This window comes from Zonotrichia leucophrys, chromosome 1A (genome assembly GCF_028769735.1).
Source record: "Zonotrichia leucophrys gambelii isolate GWCS_2022_RI chromosome 1A, RI_Zleu_2.0, whole genome shotgun sequence".
NCBI lineage: Eukaryota > Metazoa > Chordata > Aves > Passeriformes > Passerellidae > Zonotrichia > Zonotrichia leucophrys.
In genome coordinates, this window is record NC_088170.1 from 6,793,431 (window position 1) to 6,812,714 (window position 19,284).

At 38.9% G+C, this 19,284-nt stretch overlaps 1 protein-coding gene across 1 annotated transcript in view; it reads left to right on the plus strand.

Moving 5' to 3' along the window:
- Positions 1–19,284, plus strand: part of ATXN10 (ataxin 10) — a 76,048-nt gene that overhangs the window by 42,339 nt on the left and 14,425 nt on the right. Inside the window, exons 8-10 of the mRNA XM_064736747.1 lie at positions 312–420; positions 1,371–1,540; positions 16,859–16,922. Coding sequence (XP_064592817.1) covers positions 312–420; positions 1,371–1,540; positions 16,859–16,922 — 343 coding nt within the window. The remainder of the gene's footprint in view (positions 1–311; positions 421–1,370; positions 1,541–16,858; positions 16,923–19,284) is intronic.

Here is a 19,284-nt window from a genome sequence, read left to right on the forward strand (position 1 = left end):
TTTCTGTATTTCTGCTTTTGGAAGCTACTGTGTTTTTGTTAAAATTTTATCCCTTATGGCTCTGTTTTGGTTCCCCCATGATTTTTCAGGCAGATATAACACTAACTGTAGAAAAGAAATGATTGCAATCTAATACGTTATTGTTATTCTAGAAAGTTGCCCTAATTTTACATAAATTTATTCTTGGCAGTATGGAAGACCTGCACAGAACCTGAGGAGCTGAGAGTTCCTGTCCCCTGTTTACATTTCTGGGTTTGTGTTTTTATGATAACCTTCATAAGCCATTTTCAGAAATGCAGTTTTCATTCCAGGAAGCCCTGGTGACAATTCGTCTCCTCGATGTGCTTTGTGAAATGACCTCAAACAGCAGCCAGCTGGAACATCTGCAGGCATTCCCTGGTTTGCTTGAAACAGCTGTAGGTGAGTGAACAGCCACAGGGCTTAGCTGTTGGTGCTCAGTGGATGAAAACATGTTTTTCACCACTGGTGGCCATTCTAATTCTGACCTTTGAATGAGATAAATAAATAGAAGATGGAGTTAATCTGCATAGTCAAATATTTGATTTGTTCCTGGAAATTTTCTGCTTCTCCACTTTCTCTATTGGCCTGTGTTGCCCAGCAGAGCCTGGATTCAAGTATCAGCAATGTTCCTTCCTTATTTAAAGTGTTGCAAGGGACAGCTGCTTCATACCTCCTTCCACTGGCTGAATGTGTAGAAGAGTTTCTTCAAGAAGTAGAAAAAGGACTTTTCCTCCATGCCTGTTCCCTTCTGTTTCCCAGATTCCTGAAATTTAAGTACAGTTTGAATGTTATTAACCAAATCCAGTGACTTTAAAAGGTCAGCTTTAAAGAAGCTAAGAAGCAGCAAGGGAAGGACTGTACATAAATAAAATTATGCCAAGGTATTCCAGTGATGCTCAAGGGAGGAAGGAGGGGTGATACATAACATGACCTGTGCTTTTTTAAATTTTAGCACTTTGAGACTGAGATATGCTACCATTTTGTGAGAAAATTGTAAAAGTTTGTGTATTTTTGAGACAAATAGGTAAAAAATTAAAAAAGAAAGAGGTTGAAACAGCTCTATTCTAACTCTTTAGGTGGAGATCAATAGCAGCAGCCATCAGCCTTCATGTGTCAACTATGTAAGGGTGTAAAAAATACTCAAAAATGTCTTCTGACATTGGGCTGGTCTTTTATAGTTGGTTATATTGGCCCAAATCACACAGTGAGGTAAACTTTCAAAGTTCTTTGACATGATGTTGAATATCAGAAATTATATTGCTTATTGTTGAACTCCACAATTAATAATAAAGCTCTTTGCCAAGTGAGATGGATTTTCTCATGGTAATGTATTAAAATGTTTTCTCTAGATACCCTGAGATTAACTCACCTTGCTGGGAAACAGGCTGTAAATATTTTCACTGCCACCCATGCTGTGACAGGGCAGGAGGAAATTTCACATCCAGCTGTTGGTTTCAAATCCCATCTCATTCGTTTGATTGGAAATCTGTGTTACAAGAATAAGGAAAACCAAGACAAGGTGAGCTTCTACATTTTTCTGGCACAGCTCTGATATGTAAACTGATGCCTGACTAAAAGGTAACTGAAATACATTGTTGGTCTAGAAATTGATTTGTAAATTGTAGAACTGATTGTGTAAAGGAGGCTTTTTTTTTTTGTGCCTATGAATTACTATCACAATTATGCTGACTTTTTAATAGCAATATAATGTTTGCCTGCCTGCCTTTTGTTTCAGCCCTGTAGAATGCAAGCCAGTTCCTAATTCCTTTGTGGTTTTCACTTTTGCACCTTCTTTGAAAAGTCTCAAACTAAATTTCATCTTCAGTTTGAAGGGAAATGGATGTGATTTGTTGCATGAACTTAATTTTAAATCTTTGAATTAGTCTAATGTTTTTTCTCCCTTTTTCATATCACTTTAAAAATCAGGGTTTGCCTTTATCAAATTACTTGAAACCCTTTATCTTATAATTCCTATATAGACAATCAGTTTCATTTCTGCAGTGGGGAAAAAGAAAACAGCAGCAAGCTTTAAATATTAATTTATTTTTTTTTAGTGATAAAAGGTGTGGCTTTCCTCCAGGATTTGTTAGACTATCTTAGTTTCAGCAAGAAAAACACTTCCAAAAGTGTCTGTCTGACAAATTCTAGTAATATGATCCTCTGGATGGATAAAATGGGAATGATTTTCCACTTTGTCATTCATATTAAGAGTATGTAATCAAAGCTTTTAATATGTCTGAAAAATATTATTAATACTATTAGTAACTCTTGCTTAGCTGTGTCTCTGACCCATTATGATGTGGTATGTGTTTGTGTAAGTAAAATACATTTTTGTGGAATACCTAATGATAGCAGAGGGGAGAGTGTTGCTTTCATTTTGAAAAGGTTAATTTGCAGCTTATTGTCCTTTTTGCTGGGATTTTCAAATGCCCCTGGAGCAATTAAACATGCAGGCTTAATATTTTCAGTGAAGTTGGGTATTAAGAGGCTGTAAACTGCAGAGATGAAAAAAAGAAGTCTTCTGGGAGGAAAGAGAAAAGAAAAACACTTCTACTGTTAAAATTGATCATAATAAAAGTAGCAAGTAAGACATCTGGATGCTATTTGGTGTATCTAAATTAGCTTGGATTTATATGTATATATAGATCTCTAAGCCAAATTGTTTTATATGATTCGGGCTTCCTAATTTGACGACTGTTCTGCCTGAATATATGAACAAGATTTGACTTGTTTGGAATTCAGTTTCCAATTCCTTTTTTTTCGTGGGGGCAAGCTGTGCAACGAATCCACTTAGTTAGCAAAAGGTGCCAACATCCATAGATCAAACTCTGACCACCCAGACCCTCAACTTCATACTTCTTGCTGTAGTGATTATAAAATAGAAAAGCTCCTATTGAAGATACATGCTTTGTTTTTGCAGTCACAGAATAGTTTGGGTTGCAAGGGATTTTAAAGAGCATCTTGTTTCACCCCCTGCCATGGGCAGGGGCACCTTCCACTATCCCAGGTTGCTCCAAGCCCCATCCAGCCTGGGCTTGGGCACTTCCAGGGATCCAGGGGCAGCCACAGCTGCTCTGGGAACCTGTGCCAGGGCCTGCCCACCCTCACAGGGAAGAATTTCTTCATAAAACCTAATATAAACTTTTACCTTCTTTCAGTTCAAAGCCATTCCCCCTTGACCTTTCACTACACTAAGTTATTTAACAAATGGTTCTTTCTCACCTAAGGTTTTTAGAAAAACTCCATGAGCTTATCTGTTCTTCAGGATGAATGTAACTTTTTCAAAATAATTACATTCTGGCATAGGAGGATTTGAAATTACTTGCAGTGAACATCATCCCACATTTAACTGCATGTGCTATTCAGAGGTGGTGGGGGGAGAACTAAACCTCTTGGGTTTCTTAAGTAGAAACTTGCAACATTGTGGTTATTATATTTTCCCAATGTTAAACAGAAGCTAAAATGGAAGAAAGATTCTTGGTTTACAGTTGAACAAAAGATGGAGCCTTTTGGAGCTGAATGCTCTGAAGTGGAGCTCCTGAGCACCTACCAAAAATTCTGCATGGTTCCACTGGTTGGGTGGGACTGTTCTCATGGAGCTCTCTGTATCTTTTAATGCTTTGCTAGATAAGGACAAAACATGGAGGTTGTTGCAGGACTGAGCTCTGTAATTGGTAAGTTTTGTCTGGGTATAGCACTGTGAAAGTCGTCAGGAAAGGTGAAAATGCACCTTCTGGCAGAAGTCCTTTAAAAAGCCTTTAATAAAGCTTTTAAAAGGGGTTTTGCTGTGGAGATGGGGGCTCTACCTAGCTAATACAGAAGTACACCAACTAGCAAAGTGTCTGTGGCTCAAGAATGTCTTTTAGAATATCTGTTGGGACATATAAGGGAGCTGTCCTGGTCCCATGTTGTTATTATGTTATTATCTTAGTCTTCAGCTTTGTTGCAATCATGAAGCCTTAATAAGGTGCTAAGATTTCCATCAAAGCATAGAGACTGGTAAAAAAAAGAGAATCAGGCTCTCTCTCAAGGGGCAGGACAAAATGAGTAATAAAGGATTGGTGTGAGGTTTTTCCTTGAGGTCAGAGATGAATGCATAGTGTGCAGTATTGTTTGTGAAGCAATGGATTATTTTGTAACAAGGTGACTCATTTGTCCTTAGGGAATAATACAAAACTCTATTTTGCTGTGCTGCCCCTTTAGTAACAGCAAGTTAATGTTCCCTCTTGCCCTGCTCCTGTTCCCTCTTCTGCCCCTCCAATTGTTGACAGCTGATAGGTACAATTGATCCATGGTGTCTTAATCCAGTTTGGACAATTTCACTTGAAACCTTGATCATACAAAAAATGGAAAGTTAAAAAAGAAAACAAGCTGGCTCTGTATACATTTCCAGAGAGTCAGTACCAACTTGTAGGCTTCCTGGCTTCCTTTTGACTTGGATGTTGGTGGGGTTTTTCTGAGCCCACTTTAGTATTGAACCTTATCATCACCATGGTACAGCACAGGACTCCAGTCTTTTTTAAAGGAAAGCTTGCTACACCAGTGTCAAACAGCTCTTTCCAGACCTCTTTCTGCACTTAACCTGAGTGTTGAAACTGCATCTGTGGCATTTCTTTTAATGTGCCTGTTGAAGGTGTAAAATACTCATTTTCCCTGACAAAAATCTAAAAATAAGGTAATTGACTTTTATATGGAAGAGTTCTCAAGAGATTTCTGCAACTTCTTTCCTGGTCCAGCAGGCTGAGTCATAGTTGTCACACCTGTGGTGACTACTTCAAACATGAATTAAGCTTGGTATTCACCAAAGGGTTTTGTGTTGCTGCTCCTTCCTTTTTTCATCCTCAAATGATTCTGTAAGGCATGCATTATTAAATTTCTAGTCACTTGAGAAATATTTAGAGATTTTCAGAGATTTTTGTTGTTACCTGTATCATACTCAGTGAAGTGAAGAGCACCACATCAACTAAGAACATTCCTTGCTAGTTTGCTAGATGATGGAGAACAGGATTTGTTTGGAGTACACAATGTTAGAAAAACTTACTAAAATAACACCTTCTGATGTGGTTAATATTTTTTTTTTAAGAGGTTCAGAATATCTAATGTACCCTGTATTGCAGGAAGGGGGTTATCTGTGGTTCCTGGGGTTTGCCAGTGGTAGAGATTCTTGGAAGTAGGAGCCCCATATGTGGAAGAGCATCCACCATTCTGAATGCTCCTTCTCTGGCTCAGATCTGAGCTGTTAATCCAAATTCTTCCCAATTTCACTGGTATCAGATACAAGTGACGTATTTTCCAGTGTTACAAAAAGAATTTCATCAGTTTTGTGTTGTTTTTCATTGTCCTAACCTCAACATGAACTGAATTTCTCCATCTTCTCTGAACTGCCATCCTGCATACAGGATGTTTTGTTTACTGGATTTTGGATTTTTAAAGCTGCACCAGACTTCACAATGGGCTGATGTGATAATGCTGTGAGTGTTGAATGTGATCCTTTTTGGATATACAGCTTTCTTCTCTTTCCAGTTAAAAGATGTTGTGCTTGCTGAGAGGCACAGGAATCATTCATTTTTTCCTCTGTTTCCTGAGAAGTGACTAAGTTTTGGTTACTGTGAGATATTAAAGTTTCTCAGTTTATAATCCTGAAGTTTATAGGAACTACTGGAAAAAAAAAGCATATTTAAAGTGTTGAAATTTGGCCATCACTGCTTATAATGTAGCTCAGTCCACATTTTGAAATAAAACAGTTTCATGAAGGAAATAATGGAGCATGACATGTGAAAGACTGCATTTTGTGGTGAATTTACTGCAGTGACTTGGTTTTAGTGGCACACTGCTGCATTCAGGGTGAGGAGAGCACCAAGGAGAATTCTCTTACCACTCCTGAAAATTAGAATTATAGAATAGAATCTCCTGAGGTAAAAGGGAACCACAAGTACCATGCAGTCCAACTCCTGGCCCTGCCCATGACACCCCAACAATCCCACCCTGTGCCTGAAACTCCTGGAGCTGTGGCAGCCTTGGGGCTGTGACTGCTGTCCTGGGGAGCCTTTCCAGTGCCTGTCCATCCTCTGGGGGAAAAATATTTTCCTAATATCCAGCCTAAACCTCCCCTGACACACCTGCAGCTGTTAATTAATTGTTTTCTAAAACTCCTGTTGAAGGATGTGAGGCCATATCAGAGCACCTAGTCTTCAGACAGAGACCAAGCATTTGATTTTATTAGGTTTTTTTTCCCATTTTTCCTGTTTTCAGCAGAGCCAGAAAGTGTAGTGATAGTCATCTGCAGATTTGAATTTCTGCCATTGGGTGATGCTGTTTGTTCTAAATTGTAGCCCTGCAGGATTCTGCTTCTTGCTCTTCAGCATGGCAATGCTTTAGCCAAGTTTATTCATGCCTCTGCCTGAAGGAATAAAAGGACTGGTCTCACTTTTAAAGAGGCTGGGGATGAGGTTGCACAAATCCATGTAAGCAAAGGTTCTGCCCATTCAGCTCTTATTTGAAGAACTCCATTTACTTATCTTTTCTGCTTGAAATGTGGGCTCCACAAAAAGCCCTGATGTTATAAGAGGGTTGCAATAATATAAAAATAAGTGGTGGTCACTTCTGCATGCTTTTATCAACTAATTTAATCTGCCTGCTAACCAATGATTGGAAGAAACCTACTTAGCTTTTTATGTAAGCAGTGGTAGAACAGGTGATAAGAGAAGAACTTGTAGTCTTTAAGGAGATTTTAGAAAAATATCTTCAGTTCTTGCATTGTTTAAGGGCTTCATAAATATTCAGGATCTTCTGCCTGTGTTTTGAGAGGGAACAGACTTAATATTCCTTTTACAGTCTATTGATATCTTCAGCATGCTTATTCACATTAACTGTGCTGTTTGAAAGCCTTCTATTCTTTAACCAAAAAAGTTCAGTGTTTCAATCAAGAAGTGACAAAGAATTGCCTCATTCATGAGTATTTAAATGTTTAGAACTGTGAGTCTCCAAGTTTGCCTCATAATTGCAGTCAATCAGATGTGTTCAGATTGTTAGATTGTTATGGCAGAAGTGGTTTGCTGGAAGGATTTCAAAGGGACGTTGACCAAAGATCTCCTAAAGACACTGGAAAAACATTTGGGTTTAAGTTCCTTGAATGGAGCATGGCCTATATTTAGATATTGTAGCAGTGGGAGCAAGATCAAAGTATGTCATCTCTGTGCTGAAAGTAAGAGCACAAGAAGATATTGAATTAATCCTCTGCTGATTGTGAAATGCAGAATGAGGTAGATATGCAAAAGCCAAGATGATGGCTTGATTGTATGTATTAAGATTTAGTTAATTAAAGATTCCTGCCGGCAAGATTCCTTCCGTTATGCCCCAAAGCATTTCCAGTGGGTAACACCACAAGGCTGATTCCTTCCATCACATATGCTGACACTAAACTCTTGTCTAAAAAACAGAGAAACCTGTGCCACCAAGATTTTCCTTCTTGCTCATGAGGGGGTCACTCAATGGGACAAGAGGAAAAACTTGCTGAGAGTCACTGCATGTTCAGGTCCCCATAGGTTCAGCCTGAGGGACACTAAGGAAGCAGACAACAGGTTGGCACATAAACTAGAATAAATATTGAATATAAGTGCCTCTCCTCTATGTTTCTCTGCATTTTGGCATTACAGTCAGCTTTGGTTTGACATTAATCTTACCTATAACAGAATAAGAAGGATTTAGATTTTGGTCTAGCAATTACTGTTCTAAAGCACAATTATGGAGCTCAGTGGATTCATATCGAAGCTGGCAACACATGTTGAATTTTAATAAGGGGAAATTATAACATTTACCTTCAAATCAATTTTTTCCTGTCTTTTTAGAAAATGAGGGTTGCTACCCATGGAGCTGTTCAGGGCTTGAAATTTTACACGGGAGAGTTTCCAACTTCTCTGAAAATCTCTTCATCCTTGAGTCCAGGAAATGTATGATTGTGTACTTGGATTTGGAAATATTGAAGGGCTTTATTTGGAAATATTGAAGGCAATTCTACAGCATTGTAGCTAAAAATAATAGTAATCATAAAGAAAGCAGTGTTTTGCCTGCAAACAAAAACGCAAACAGCTCAGTGTAATTAGTCATAAATTGGTATGTTCCTTTAAACCTGGATCTAACTTTTGTTCCCTGCTACTTGAATGTCACTCCCTCAGTATTTTCCAGCCAGGTCTGTTGTTGTCTCAGCTCTGCCTGTTCCCCACAGCTGCAGGCACAGGAAGCAGAGGCAGTTTGGGAGGACACTGACTACTGCCCATTCTTCAGGAACCCACAATCCAAATGGAGTATTGGTGGTTGGGAGTGTCACATCTTAGTTCCACCTCTTGAGTTATACAGATTCATGAGCACCTTACCATTCAATGCACTTTTTAAAAAGTGCTTTTAGAGTTTGTAGCTGCTGAGAAAAAAACCCCTTATAATTCCCCTATAATAGATCAACCTGGTGTCAGCTGATTGAGGTTCTGATTCAAGGCTTTTTCTCCTCTCACCTTCTGACCCACCATTACTGTCAACCTGTTCCTGCAGGCATTTCAATAAAAGTGTTGACCTCCTCCTTTGAAAATCAACTTCAAATGAAAATGTTTATTATTAAGCTCCTATAGAGATTTTCTTTCTTTTTAAAAATAGTAAAAAATATTGAGTTACAGAATTCAAAGGTTTTTGAAAAAGTTTCTAGTTTTCATAATTGCATTAATTAGGGTACAAATATCATCTATGGAAATGTACCCTCTAGCTCTGTTCATACAAGATTTTTTTTCTTGTTAATGGACTTGCTAGGAGAACTTGGCTGTGCTTGTGTAGCTTTCCTTTAAATAATTTTTAATAACATGGTGTATATATGCTTAATGTAGACTAATGAAGCAGTCTTGAAACAAGAACTCTTTTTATTTTTCAGTTAAAATATACAGTCTTGTCTTTATAGGCTGTCATCAAATTAATGATCTGTGGCAAGAAATTAGATAACAATATAAATAAAGCGAAACAGAACATTCAAAATTGTATAAAGAGTTGACTTAATGCTTGAGTATATATATGTGTATATATATATGTAGTGCAATAATATTTTCAGGTAAATTAACCCTATTAAAAGATAAATTTATTATGGAGTTTTTAAAACAATTTGAACTTTGACCAACACTTTTGCAAATTTGAAAACCTAGAATTTTGTTTGTCACAGATACAGGAGTTCAGCTAGAAATAGGGAGTCTTACTTTTGTAGTACCTGCAGTTGTTATTACCAGACTACAAGACATTTAGAGGCACAAATAGTCAGAAAACCCTCTGGTAGTTGTAATTTAGAGGCAAATTAAGAACCAACTATGCAATCTCCTTGTGTGCAGCTTCATGTATAATCTCGCTCAATAGCCTGAGGCATGAGCAAGCTTTCAGCATGAAATTTAGTGCTAGAGCATGCATTCCTGAGTTTTTGTATATCATGCATACCACATATATGGCTTTTATAGACATATAAATCACAACATCAGGAGTCTTGTTTTCTAAATGTAGAGTTGATCTTAATCTCAACAAGGTGGCTAAATTTATCTTAATAAGAGAGTCTGATCCTGTGCAAAGGTTATGCTTGGTGAGTCATTAAAAGGAAATGTGTATTCTTGTGTATTCTTAGAATTTCAGGTAAATGCAGAGAATAATTGCTCAGCTTTCTCTTAAGTCTGGATTGTCAGTAAAGAAAGAGTGTTAATGTCACATGAGGGCTGGGCCAGTCCATGGTAGGTACAGCAAAGTGAGTGTTTGAGGGAGCATTTCTAGCCCTGAGGGCAAATTGCAGAGTTTGGCATAGCTCACCTGCACATCCCAGCATTCTCCTCTTCCTCCCCTTAATCTCCCACCAAAATCAGATCACACAAGTGCCTTTCCTTTCCCTGGGCAGAGCCCATGGCCTGCACTGTGTACTCAGCAGTTCCTGCGTGTTGCCCAGAGCAGTGGAGGTTTTTTAGCAGCCCCGGGGACCACCTGAAAAATGCACCAAGGCAGTGCCAAATTCTGCCATCCCAGCTCTGTTTCTGCTCATGCACTCAGAAGCTCTGCTGAAATGAGCTGTATCAACCCAAGTTTATTGCAGCCTTCAGACTTCACTACTGTATTGTTCACTTCAGATGAGGTTGATTAATCTTGCCCTTCTTTCCACCTTACGTTCCACACCTCTTGTAATGGTTGTTGTAAAATTTTTGGAGGGATTAGACCTTGGGTCCCATTGGATTGGGCAGTGGACACCTGCACCTCAAAGTGTTCTATGTGGGTAAACCTTTGGCAGATCATTGCTAGTTCATTTGCTCACCTCTTGAATCACCACATGTGGTTTTCAATCTGCAATATGCCCTGCTCCTGTAATAGCCTCATGACATTCTCTGGTTCCTAACCTATCCAGTAGTTTGTTTTCCTTGGAAATAGTTTTCAAAATAAAAACAGCTCCCAGCCCACTGAGAGGTTTGTTAAATAGTGCATTTATCTGTTTGTCCAGGGTGGGCAGGCATTCAGGATCAGCAATGGTAGTTTAGAGTGCAGTTGGGCATTCTCTAAGTCCTGTGGGAAGCTGGAGGGGCTCAGCCTGGAGAAAAGGAGGCTCGGGGGGGACCTTCTCACTTCTCCTCACTCTCCAAACTCCCTGACAGGAGGATTCAGCCAGGTGGGGGTCAGGCTCTGCTCCCAGGAAACAAGGGACAGGATGAGAGGAAATGGCCTCAAGGGCAAGGTCAGGTTGGACATCAGGAGGAATTTCTTCATGGAAAGGCTGGGCACACATTGTAAGGGGCTGCCCAGGGAGGTGGTGGAGTCCCCATCCCTGGAGATGTTCAGAGACATGGCACTCAGTGCTCTGCTGTGGGTGACAAGGTGGGGATCAGTCTCAGGTTGGACTTGGTGATCTTGGAATTCTTTTTCAATGTTAGTGATTCTGTGGATCTGAGCTGTGTTATGGTGCAAGTGGACTGTGCCATTTGGTGACTGATGTCCCCAGTGGTGATGGGGATGCAGTGTAAGGTGCAAGGATTTATCCTGCTTTTATTTATTGCTATGGTTGTAGATAATTGCTGTAAGGGGGCAAATACTAAACTGTTACACTACTGTAACCTAGAGTATCATTCAGCTTGTTTTCTGAATTCTTCTGTGGTTTGGCAGTTTGGAACTTTCCAAAACTATAATGGAAAAGATACGAAAACTTTATGCTGCCAGAATCACACTTTGTAAAAATTGTCAGTGGAAAAATTCTCTGTGAGTTACTTTTAACTGCAGTTACATCAGCAAAACGGGTTGCAAATGTCAAAAATGATGAGCCATCATAAAAAGATCATAATTCAAATTTCTTTTGCAGTTGAAAATGAAACACCATTACTGACAAAATCCTGGAATCATCGAGGAATTATCCTGAATGTATAAAAGGTGTGAAAAAGACCCCAAACCAAAGTAAACCCCTTTCTGCTCTGCAGTGTGAGAAATATTAAACTTTTCAATAATATGCATACACAGGGATTTCCCCCTCTTCTTTGGTTAAGCTGATCAGAGTGATAGAATCCCAGAATGGTTTGGGTTGGAAGGGACCTTAAAAGTTTCTTTCATCCCACCCCCTGCTATGGGCAGGGACACCTTCCACTAGACCAGGGTTCTCCAAGCCCTGTCCACCAATAACACTTGCATTCAACCAGTTTACAAACCTTAGATTAATACTTTTCTCTTTAAAAAACAGAGAAGGCTTCTTTGTCATGATCATATACAGTGGTGTTTTCTAGATTTTATATTTGCATACTGTGCTGCCACTCTGTAACCAGCCAGTAATCCAGAACACCTTGGTTAGTACATCTCTGCTTTTCATTAAGGAAAGAGATTATAGAACACACAGCTGATTAGAAACTGAGTAAAAATTGATTTTAAAAGAATAAATCAAATGTGGAAAATGACATTTGTGGAAAGAGTCACCTTTTTTCCTCAGGGTGAACATTCATTCATTAATGAATGTTAACTTGAATAAAGCTTCTCAACATTTTTTCTGTTGAAAAGTATTTCACTCATGCCACAGCTTCCCTTGTTTTAATGCTACCAAATCTTTTAAATACATCACTGAAAGCCTTCTGTTTTCTTTGTTTTGTTTCAGCATATGAGAGATCATTTAGTCTGTCTGGGATACTGTGATTTCAAGAGAGTATCTTCTTCAGGCAAAGCTCTTAATCATAAGGGGGTTTGATTTGTAAGATGTGTGATTGTTGTCTCAGTAAAATTGATGCTGAAGTAGTTTGTGACATTAGTTTAGTTATGCAGAAATAAATTTGTCTTGAAGAGTGTGTGGTCACTAGTGTAGAACAGTAATAAGGAAATCTTCAACAGGAGCATTTAGTGGTAATCTGTTTCTGTCAATGTCAGTGATTTTCAAAATCAGGATTTTTTATGGATTGTTTGGAATTCTGTTCCAAAAGAAAAGTTATTCTGATGTAATACAAAATGTAAAACTGAAGAGAACAAAACTTTAAGCAAACAAACAAAAAATATCCCCCAAAAAATAACAAGCCTGTACACACAACCCACAAAACCAACTCATTTTAATTGAGATACTCATAAAATGCTTTTTAAAGCCTGACATGGAAGACAAAAATAGTGTAGCCACCAAAACAGTGGCAGCTTGCCAGACTGACTTGGAACTTCCTATTACAACAGTGATTAAAAAGGCTGAAAGGTATCATGTGATTTGTTATTCAACCTTTATCCCTGTATTTTTTCAGAACTTCAAAGTGAGAAGTTTTCAGTTTTCACTTTGCTTTAGAGCTAAATACATTTTTGAAGTTATGATGGTCTTGTAGAAGTTGTCTCTAGTCACATGAGAGACTAGAGACAACACTTAATTTCCATCTAGTTTCTTTTTGGTCTGATGAAAAAGGACAAGAGAAGAATCACTTTTATAGCAGTGGTTGAAAATCAGCAAATGAAGACTGACTGAGAATAGGAGAGTGTGTGACTAGAAGTACATTAATGCATACTGTGGTGTTGATGCAAATTTGTACAAATTCACCTGATTTGGAGGGCAGTGTTGAATACTGGATGATGTTTAGCACCATTTTTCTCTTCTGCTGCTGCTGCCAGGACAGGCAAAGACTATACTAGCAAGTATTGTGTGTTTCAAGCAAAATGAGTCTGTGTTGGACCTCACTTTATCCACGTCAAGTCACAGATCTAAACCATACCAGAGCAAACAGCCTGCTTCTCATGGCAGCATCCATCTGTTGTGGCTTCTGGTTTAGGAGTTGTACAGGAAAGCTGCATTGTTTAAAAAGCAAATGTTCCAGCTGTGTTACTGTCTCTTGTGGGAACGTATTCTGAATTCTTCAGTGTTTGTATTATCATCTCAGTGGCTGGAAACTCCTGTGTTTTGCTCTTGGAAACACTAGTTGAAAAAATGATTCAGCAGCTGAGTTAGCCTGTTACCCTCTCCTCTCAGCTGGGCACTCTGCATCTGCTTATTTTGGCTCAGGCCTGATGGTGTGCTTGGAACCTTCCTCATCCCTTCCTCTTCCATAAGGCCAAAACCCTCTTTTTCTAAACTAGTTCTCTGAGGAAAGGTTTAGGACATCACAAATGTACCGCACATTTAGATTCTAAGATTTTTTTATTTTATTTTTTACCTCCAAGAAAGTGGTAAGGATCTCCACTTTTGGGAGAGTTGAAATAAACCTCATGTCTCTCTGGGAAATAATGCTGAAAGAGAACAAATATCTTTGAAATCAACATAGCAGGAGCAACAGATTTTGTTGCCGTGATTTCTGAGTTTTTCTGAGTTTCAGACATTACAATGTTAAATACATGATTCCCTAGGTGGTGAAGAGGTGGAAGAGTGTTCTGCAGATGTTGCCTTGGTCAAAGTGGACCTTGGAAAAACAAACAAAAAGCCCAAAACCAAGACTCAGAAATGAAATAAATGAAATAATGTTTTTCAGTATCATCACAGATGCAGAGAAGCCAGTTTGGGAACCTAACAGCTGCTGTGTTCCTACTCTTACTGAGCTCTTCTGTTATTCACATTGAATGCTGGATCCTGCCCAGATGTCTAAGCACTCATTAACCATTTGTTGAGGAGGTCTTGGAGAAAAATTGACTCTTGTTAGTCAGCCTGTTTGGTGTGAGGGTCTGAAGGATGTATTTCTCACTACATAAGTCATTATGTGGTCTCCTGTGGTACGTTCTGGAGTAAAGCTTAAAAATCTTCAGTGTTGGCCAAAGACTGGCAACAAATCCCAAGTGTATATTTCACTGGAATCCTTTTCTTTGGCATAATTTAGCATTCTAGTGTGACTGTCACACCATAATTAAAATAAGATTAGAGTTTTGTGCAGTATTAACTCCTTCCCCAAGCCCTGCAGAGGATCACTGCAAAAGCTCTACTTGCTTGCTTACATTGAGCATTTCACAGACAGTTCTCTTCAAAGCAAGAACTTTGAGACCAATAATTAGTTGGAAGAGTTCCCAGAGCACTTTCTGTTGGGCAGTGCAGTTCCAGTGCATCTGTGTAAAAGGTTGAGGTGTAAGACAGTTTCTCAGTGTTTGCAAAATGTGCTGGTTTGGGAGGAAAGGAGATGAGAGCAACAGGATTTGAGAGACTCAGCAATGTAAGTGAGACACTGGGTTGGACAATGAATTTTCCCCCTGACTGCCTGTGGCACTCTTGTTGCGCAGGTGGCTCTGCTATGTGCAGAGCAGTTGCTGAATTCATTACAGAGCACAAATTTTTGGTTGCCATAAAATGTGTTTTCAGCGGACCACTGAAGGTTCAGGAACAGCTGGCATGGACTGGAACTTTTCTGATAGCGGTTGTTCAGGATTTGACTTCTTCACCTCATGAGTCACTTGGATTGTCTGGGTAGGTGCATTGTAAGATTTTTCTTCTTGTTCCATTTCCCTGTGTAGTAAGTCATAGGCGGCATCCCAAAGCTGTCATTGTGGTGACAAAAGCTGTGCCTAACTCAGGCAAATTGGGTGTACAGTTGGATTGTATGATGTTAAAGAAATTCCAAGGGGAGAGGTGCAATGCAGTGGTAGTTAGCAACTTGTTTTTCCATTAAGGTATGTATCACTGAGGCTGTGGTTTGCTGCTGCTGTTCCCACATAACTTTGAAGGAATCTTGTCCTGTTCTTGCAGTAACTTTTAGAAATGTTGATGGATCCTAATTAGAATTGTACTTTGCAAAATGCTTACTCTATCAAGTAGACATCTCATTTGAATCAACCTGGAGCATATTATTGCATGGTTTGTTTCTGTTGACAGCACTTTATCCCAATTATTTTCTGCTGGTGGGAAATAGGAGGTAGCATTGCAGGCACATCAGAGTTTGGCTGCAGCCTGCACATCAAAGAACCAGCATTTCCCAGGCATGTGCAAGTGCTGTGCTGCTTAAAGGTCACTGCTTGTTCAGGCTTTGAAGTGTGATACTGTGCATGGTGCCTTTGGAGAAAACACAAACATTTAGTGGAAAGAGTGGATATTTTTAAACTTGTATTATTAACTGTGTTTCATGTTGGTAAAGTCAGGCATGTTAGCACAGATGTGCAAGGTGGGTTTTAAAACCTAGCAGTGCTTCTTATGCCTGTAAGCATTGCCTGTCTGTTTGTCTGTCACTGCTGCTTTCTCATGTAGCTTGAGACTCTGCAAGAACATTACCTGAAAAGGAATTTAAAAGAGACATGTGCTCATCTTTGTCTCTGAATTCAGTTTCATTGATCCATAGGCTGTTTGGAATTTCCCATCTAAATCTGCTCAACTTCCCTCTCTTATCACAAAACTTGTGTTGCAGAAAGCTGATGATCCTGCAGTGTAAATTTGGAGATTTATTGTTTTCCTTGGCACATAAAAATGCATTTTATTTGGGGCAGAAAAGTTGGAAGAGAGAAAACCATCATCAAGCCACAGCCTAAATTGGCATTACGTTAAATTCCTTGAGCTGGCAGTTGTTGGTTTGAAATTAAATTTTAAGAAATTAAAGAACTTAAGATTTTGACAAGTATAGCTTGGCTATCACAAAATGGTTGAGGTTGGAAGGGACATGTGAAGCTATAAATATGCATGTGTGATGTTACAGTGTACCTTAGGAGTCTACATAAATTTCTTATGGAACATATTTCCATAAGATAATTAATGTTCCATGTTTATTATTAAGATCACTTGTCCCAAGTACTTGGTAGAGTGTATGTTTATGAGTCTGTTAGGATTTTATGTTGTTATCTCATACACACACACAGATGTAGCTGTGCAATTCATGAACTCCCATGTGTGTGTATGCACAAGGAACTAAAGGCACCAGATCTCACCTTTGCTCATTTGCCAGTAACATAAGGAACATTTTCTCAAAGGGAAAACATCCATGGCTTTTACTTGATATAAAGAATTTGTGCTGGGTATGTACAAGGAGCACATTGCTACTGAAGGTACAGCAGATGTGGTATCATACAAACTTGTGTGCGTGTGGGTGTATTTTTCAACTTCTTTTTTTCCCCATTTTTTGCTCCTGTTTTTGCTTTTGATGGCTTTTCCTTTTGGAAGCAAGCGGGAGCTTTAAGTGAGCATAGCTTATCTGGCTCAGAGAAACAGAAAATACCTCAGTCAAACACTTGCTAAATGAAGGGAGAATATGAAATTAGTGCCCACTTGTGTTACTGTTTTGTGATACCCATGCTGAAAACACCAGGCTTACTCTGCAATTCATGTTAACATGTTTAAAATTTTTGATGAAACAAACATCCCTGTTACATTTTTATATATTTCTTGCATGGAATATTGTTAGTATTTTTGAGACGTCTGCTAAATTAAAATTTTGGATTTTTTTAGGTGTATGACTTGGATGGCATTTCCTTGATTCTGGACAATTGCAGCATTGATGACAACAATCCTTGTATCCTTTATCAAATAATTCTGTTTATTGAATATGACTCAAGAGAAAAGGTGTGGGGGTTTTGTGGATTTATGCCAGCATTGCTTTCACAGGGTGTCTAAATGGAACTGGCCTCGTGAGCTTCTAGGTTTTATTTAAATGGTTCAGAAGTGAACAAGGGCACAAATAGGCTTCCATGAACTGGATTCTGAATAAGTTAACTGTGGTTATAGTCTGTTTCCTAAAATAATAAATATTACTGGTTTACAGGTGCCTATTCAAGGAGCTGTGTCAGAAATCTGAATTCAGACTCTGGTCATTGTATCAGATTTTAGAGCTTTTGCTTCCACCGAAATCTGTCCAGGAAACTGAAATAAGTACCTCATCAATTCTCTACACTTGTTAAATCAGATTGGGGAGCTTATTCTAAGCACAAAGACAAGGCTAGCAAGCCTGTTATGAAAATCTGTATAGTTGAGAAAATAAATTATGCAAATTACTGAAATGTTGGGGAGATTTTAATATAAATGCCATTGTGCTTCATATTACAGATTTTTTTCCAGGAATTTAATAGCTGAAACTTTCAAAAATAGATTGCTATGAGAGGGAAATAATCTTATATTGAAGATAAGTAGTTCTTAAGCAGAGTTATCCATCTCTTCAAGTAATACAAGTGTGTTCAGTGACTGAGCTGTGATTTTGTGTCATCTAATCATTAGCTCTTTGTAAGTTTCTGATAATTGCATCTGGAAATCAAATGTCTTTCCTGTACAGAGTCATGTCAGCTTTTTTATACTGAACACATGAAATAGGTTTTCAAATTATTATATAAGAAAAAGCATATTCTTTTTAGCAAGTATAACAAACAAACAAGAGGAGTAGTGAAAATGTTTCATATTCTCCCAGTTGTGTCCTGCAGAACGTCATGTACATATAAATAAATCCTAAAGTGATGAAATAATGTAGATGATAGCACAATTTTAACAAACTGGGTGGAGGAACAATGGGGTGGTAAGTATCCTCTTGAGTTATTCAGGTTGATGCTTTATATCCACAAGTTTTACATCTTCAGTGTTCCTGCAGTTTGAGACCTGACAGTGCACTGAGTGACACAATTGTATTTCCATGGTCCAGGTCTGGTAATGGGCTCTACTGGATGTGGTGGGATGGGCAGGGAAATTTACCTTTCCCTAAGTGGAAAAGCAGCCCTGATTAAACCTGGTAAGGAGTTTTTGTCCCAGGTGACTCTTCTTTGCTGGAAAGCACAGCTGTGCAACCACTTCTAGGATTAATCCTTCATTTTAGCTGTACTAGAAGAGGATAAAGTTTGAGACTCTCAAAGAGAGTAATTTATGGTCTCTAATGAAAGGAAAATAAAATACCACAAGAGTCTTTACTGTGTTTTGAGCAAAGTGGAACTTCTTGCACCTTTTGATACAGGCTGACATTTTATGGCTATACCATAAACTTACTAGAGGATAAAACTTTGTTTGCTTGGTTTTTAAAAGCATAATAACACGTCTTAATGTGAGCTTTCACCAGTGATCCATAGCATACAGCATTGGGGGATATGGAAAAGTGAGTAGCACATGGGCACAGGGAGGACTGGCCTGCTGTGACAGAGTTTGTGCATCAGCTTCTGGATTGCAGCTCCTGGTGATGCCTAAAGTTTTAGCTGTCATAATTTTTAGATTTGTACTGCCTTAGTGTGTGACTCTGAACTTTATATAGTGTTAGCAAGTTCTCTTCACAGGGTAGTCAGATAAAACAATCCTTTTGCAGCCTGAGAACCAAGGAAAACAATTACAGCTTTAGAGTCCAGAAGTGTAAAGAATGGCAAATTGAGGAGAGCAATCTGGGAAGATGGGACTTCATTACCTGGAGCTGCAATTGGACAATTGACCCCAATATGTAAATGGACCAGAACTTAAAAAAGTGTGAGAACTCGTGACTGCTCATCCATCTTGGGCAGAGCCATGACCAGGCTCTTGTGCTGCCCAAGATGAAGGCCTTTGAAGGCCTTCTAATAAATATCTGCTTTATTCCTTTATCTAGCCTCTGTTCCAGGTCTGTCTCTTAAGCCATACTGACTATGGCTCTGTTTATTGTTGTGACCTCTTGCTATTCCAGGTGCTCTTGTCCTGCATGAAGTTAATGCTCCCCTGCTTCTCTCCTGCCTCTGACATTGCTCATTTGCTGCCTTCCCAGCAGGTCATACACAGGGAAGCAGAGGACAAGTTTGCAGTTCAGATCTGTCTCTACTTTCATCTGCTTTGCAGTATGTTCTGCTGCTTCTGGACGCCTGATGCCTCAATCCATTGCATAGTGTTTGTCTGAAGAGATTTAGACAGTTTCTTTGCACTCTCTGTGTGCTCCAGTCCTG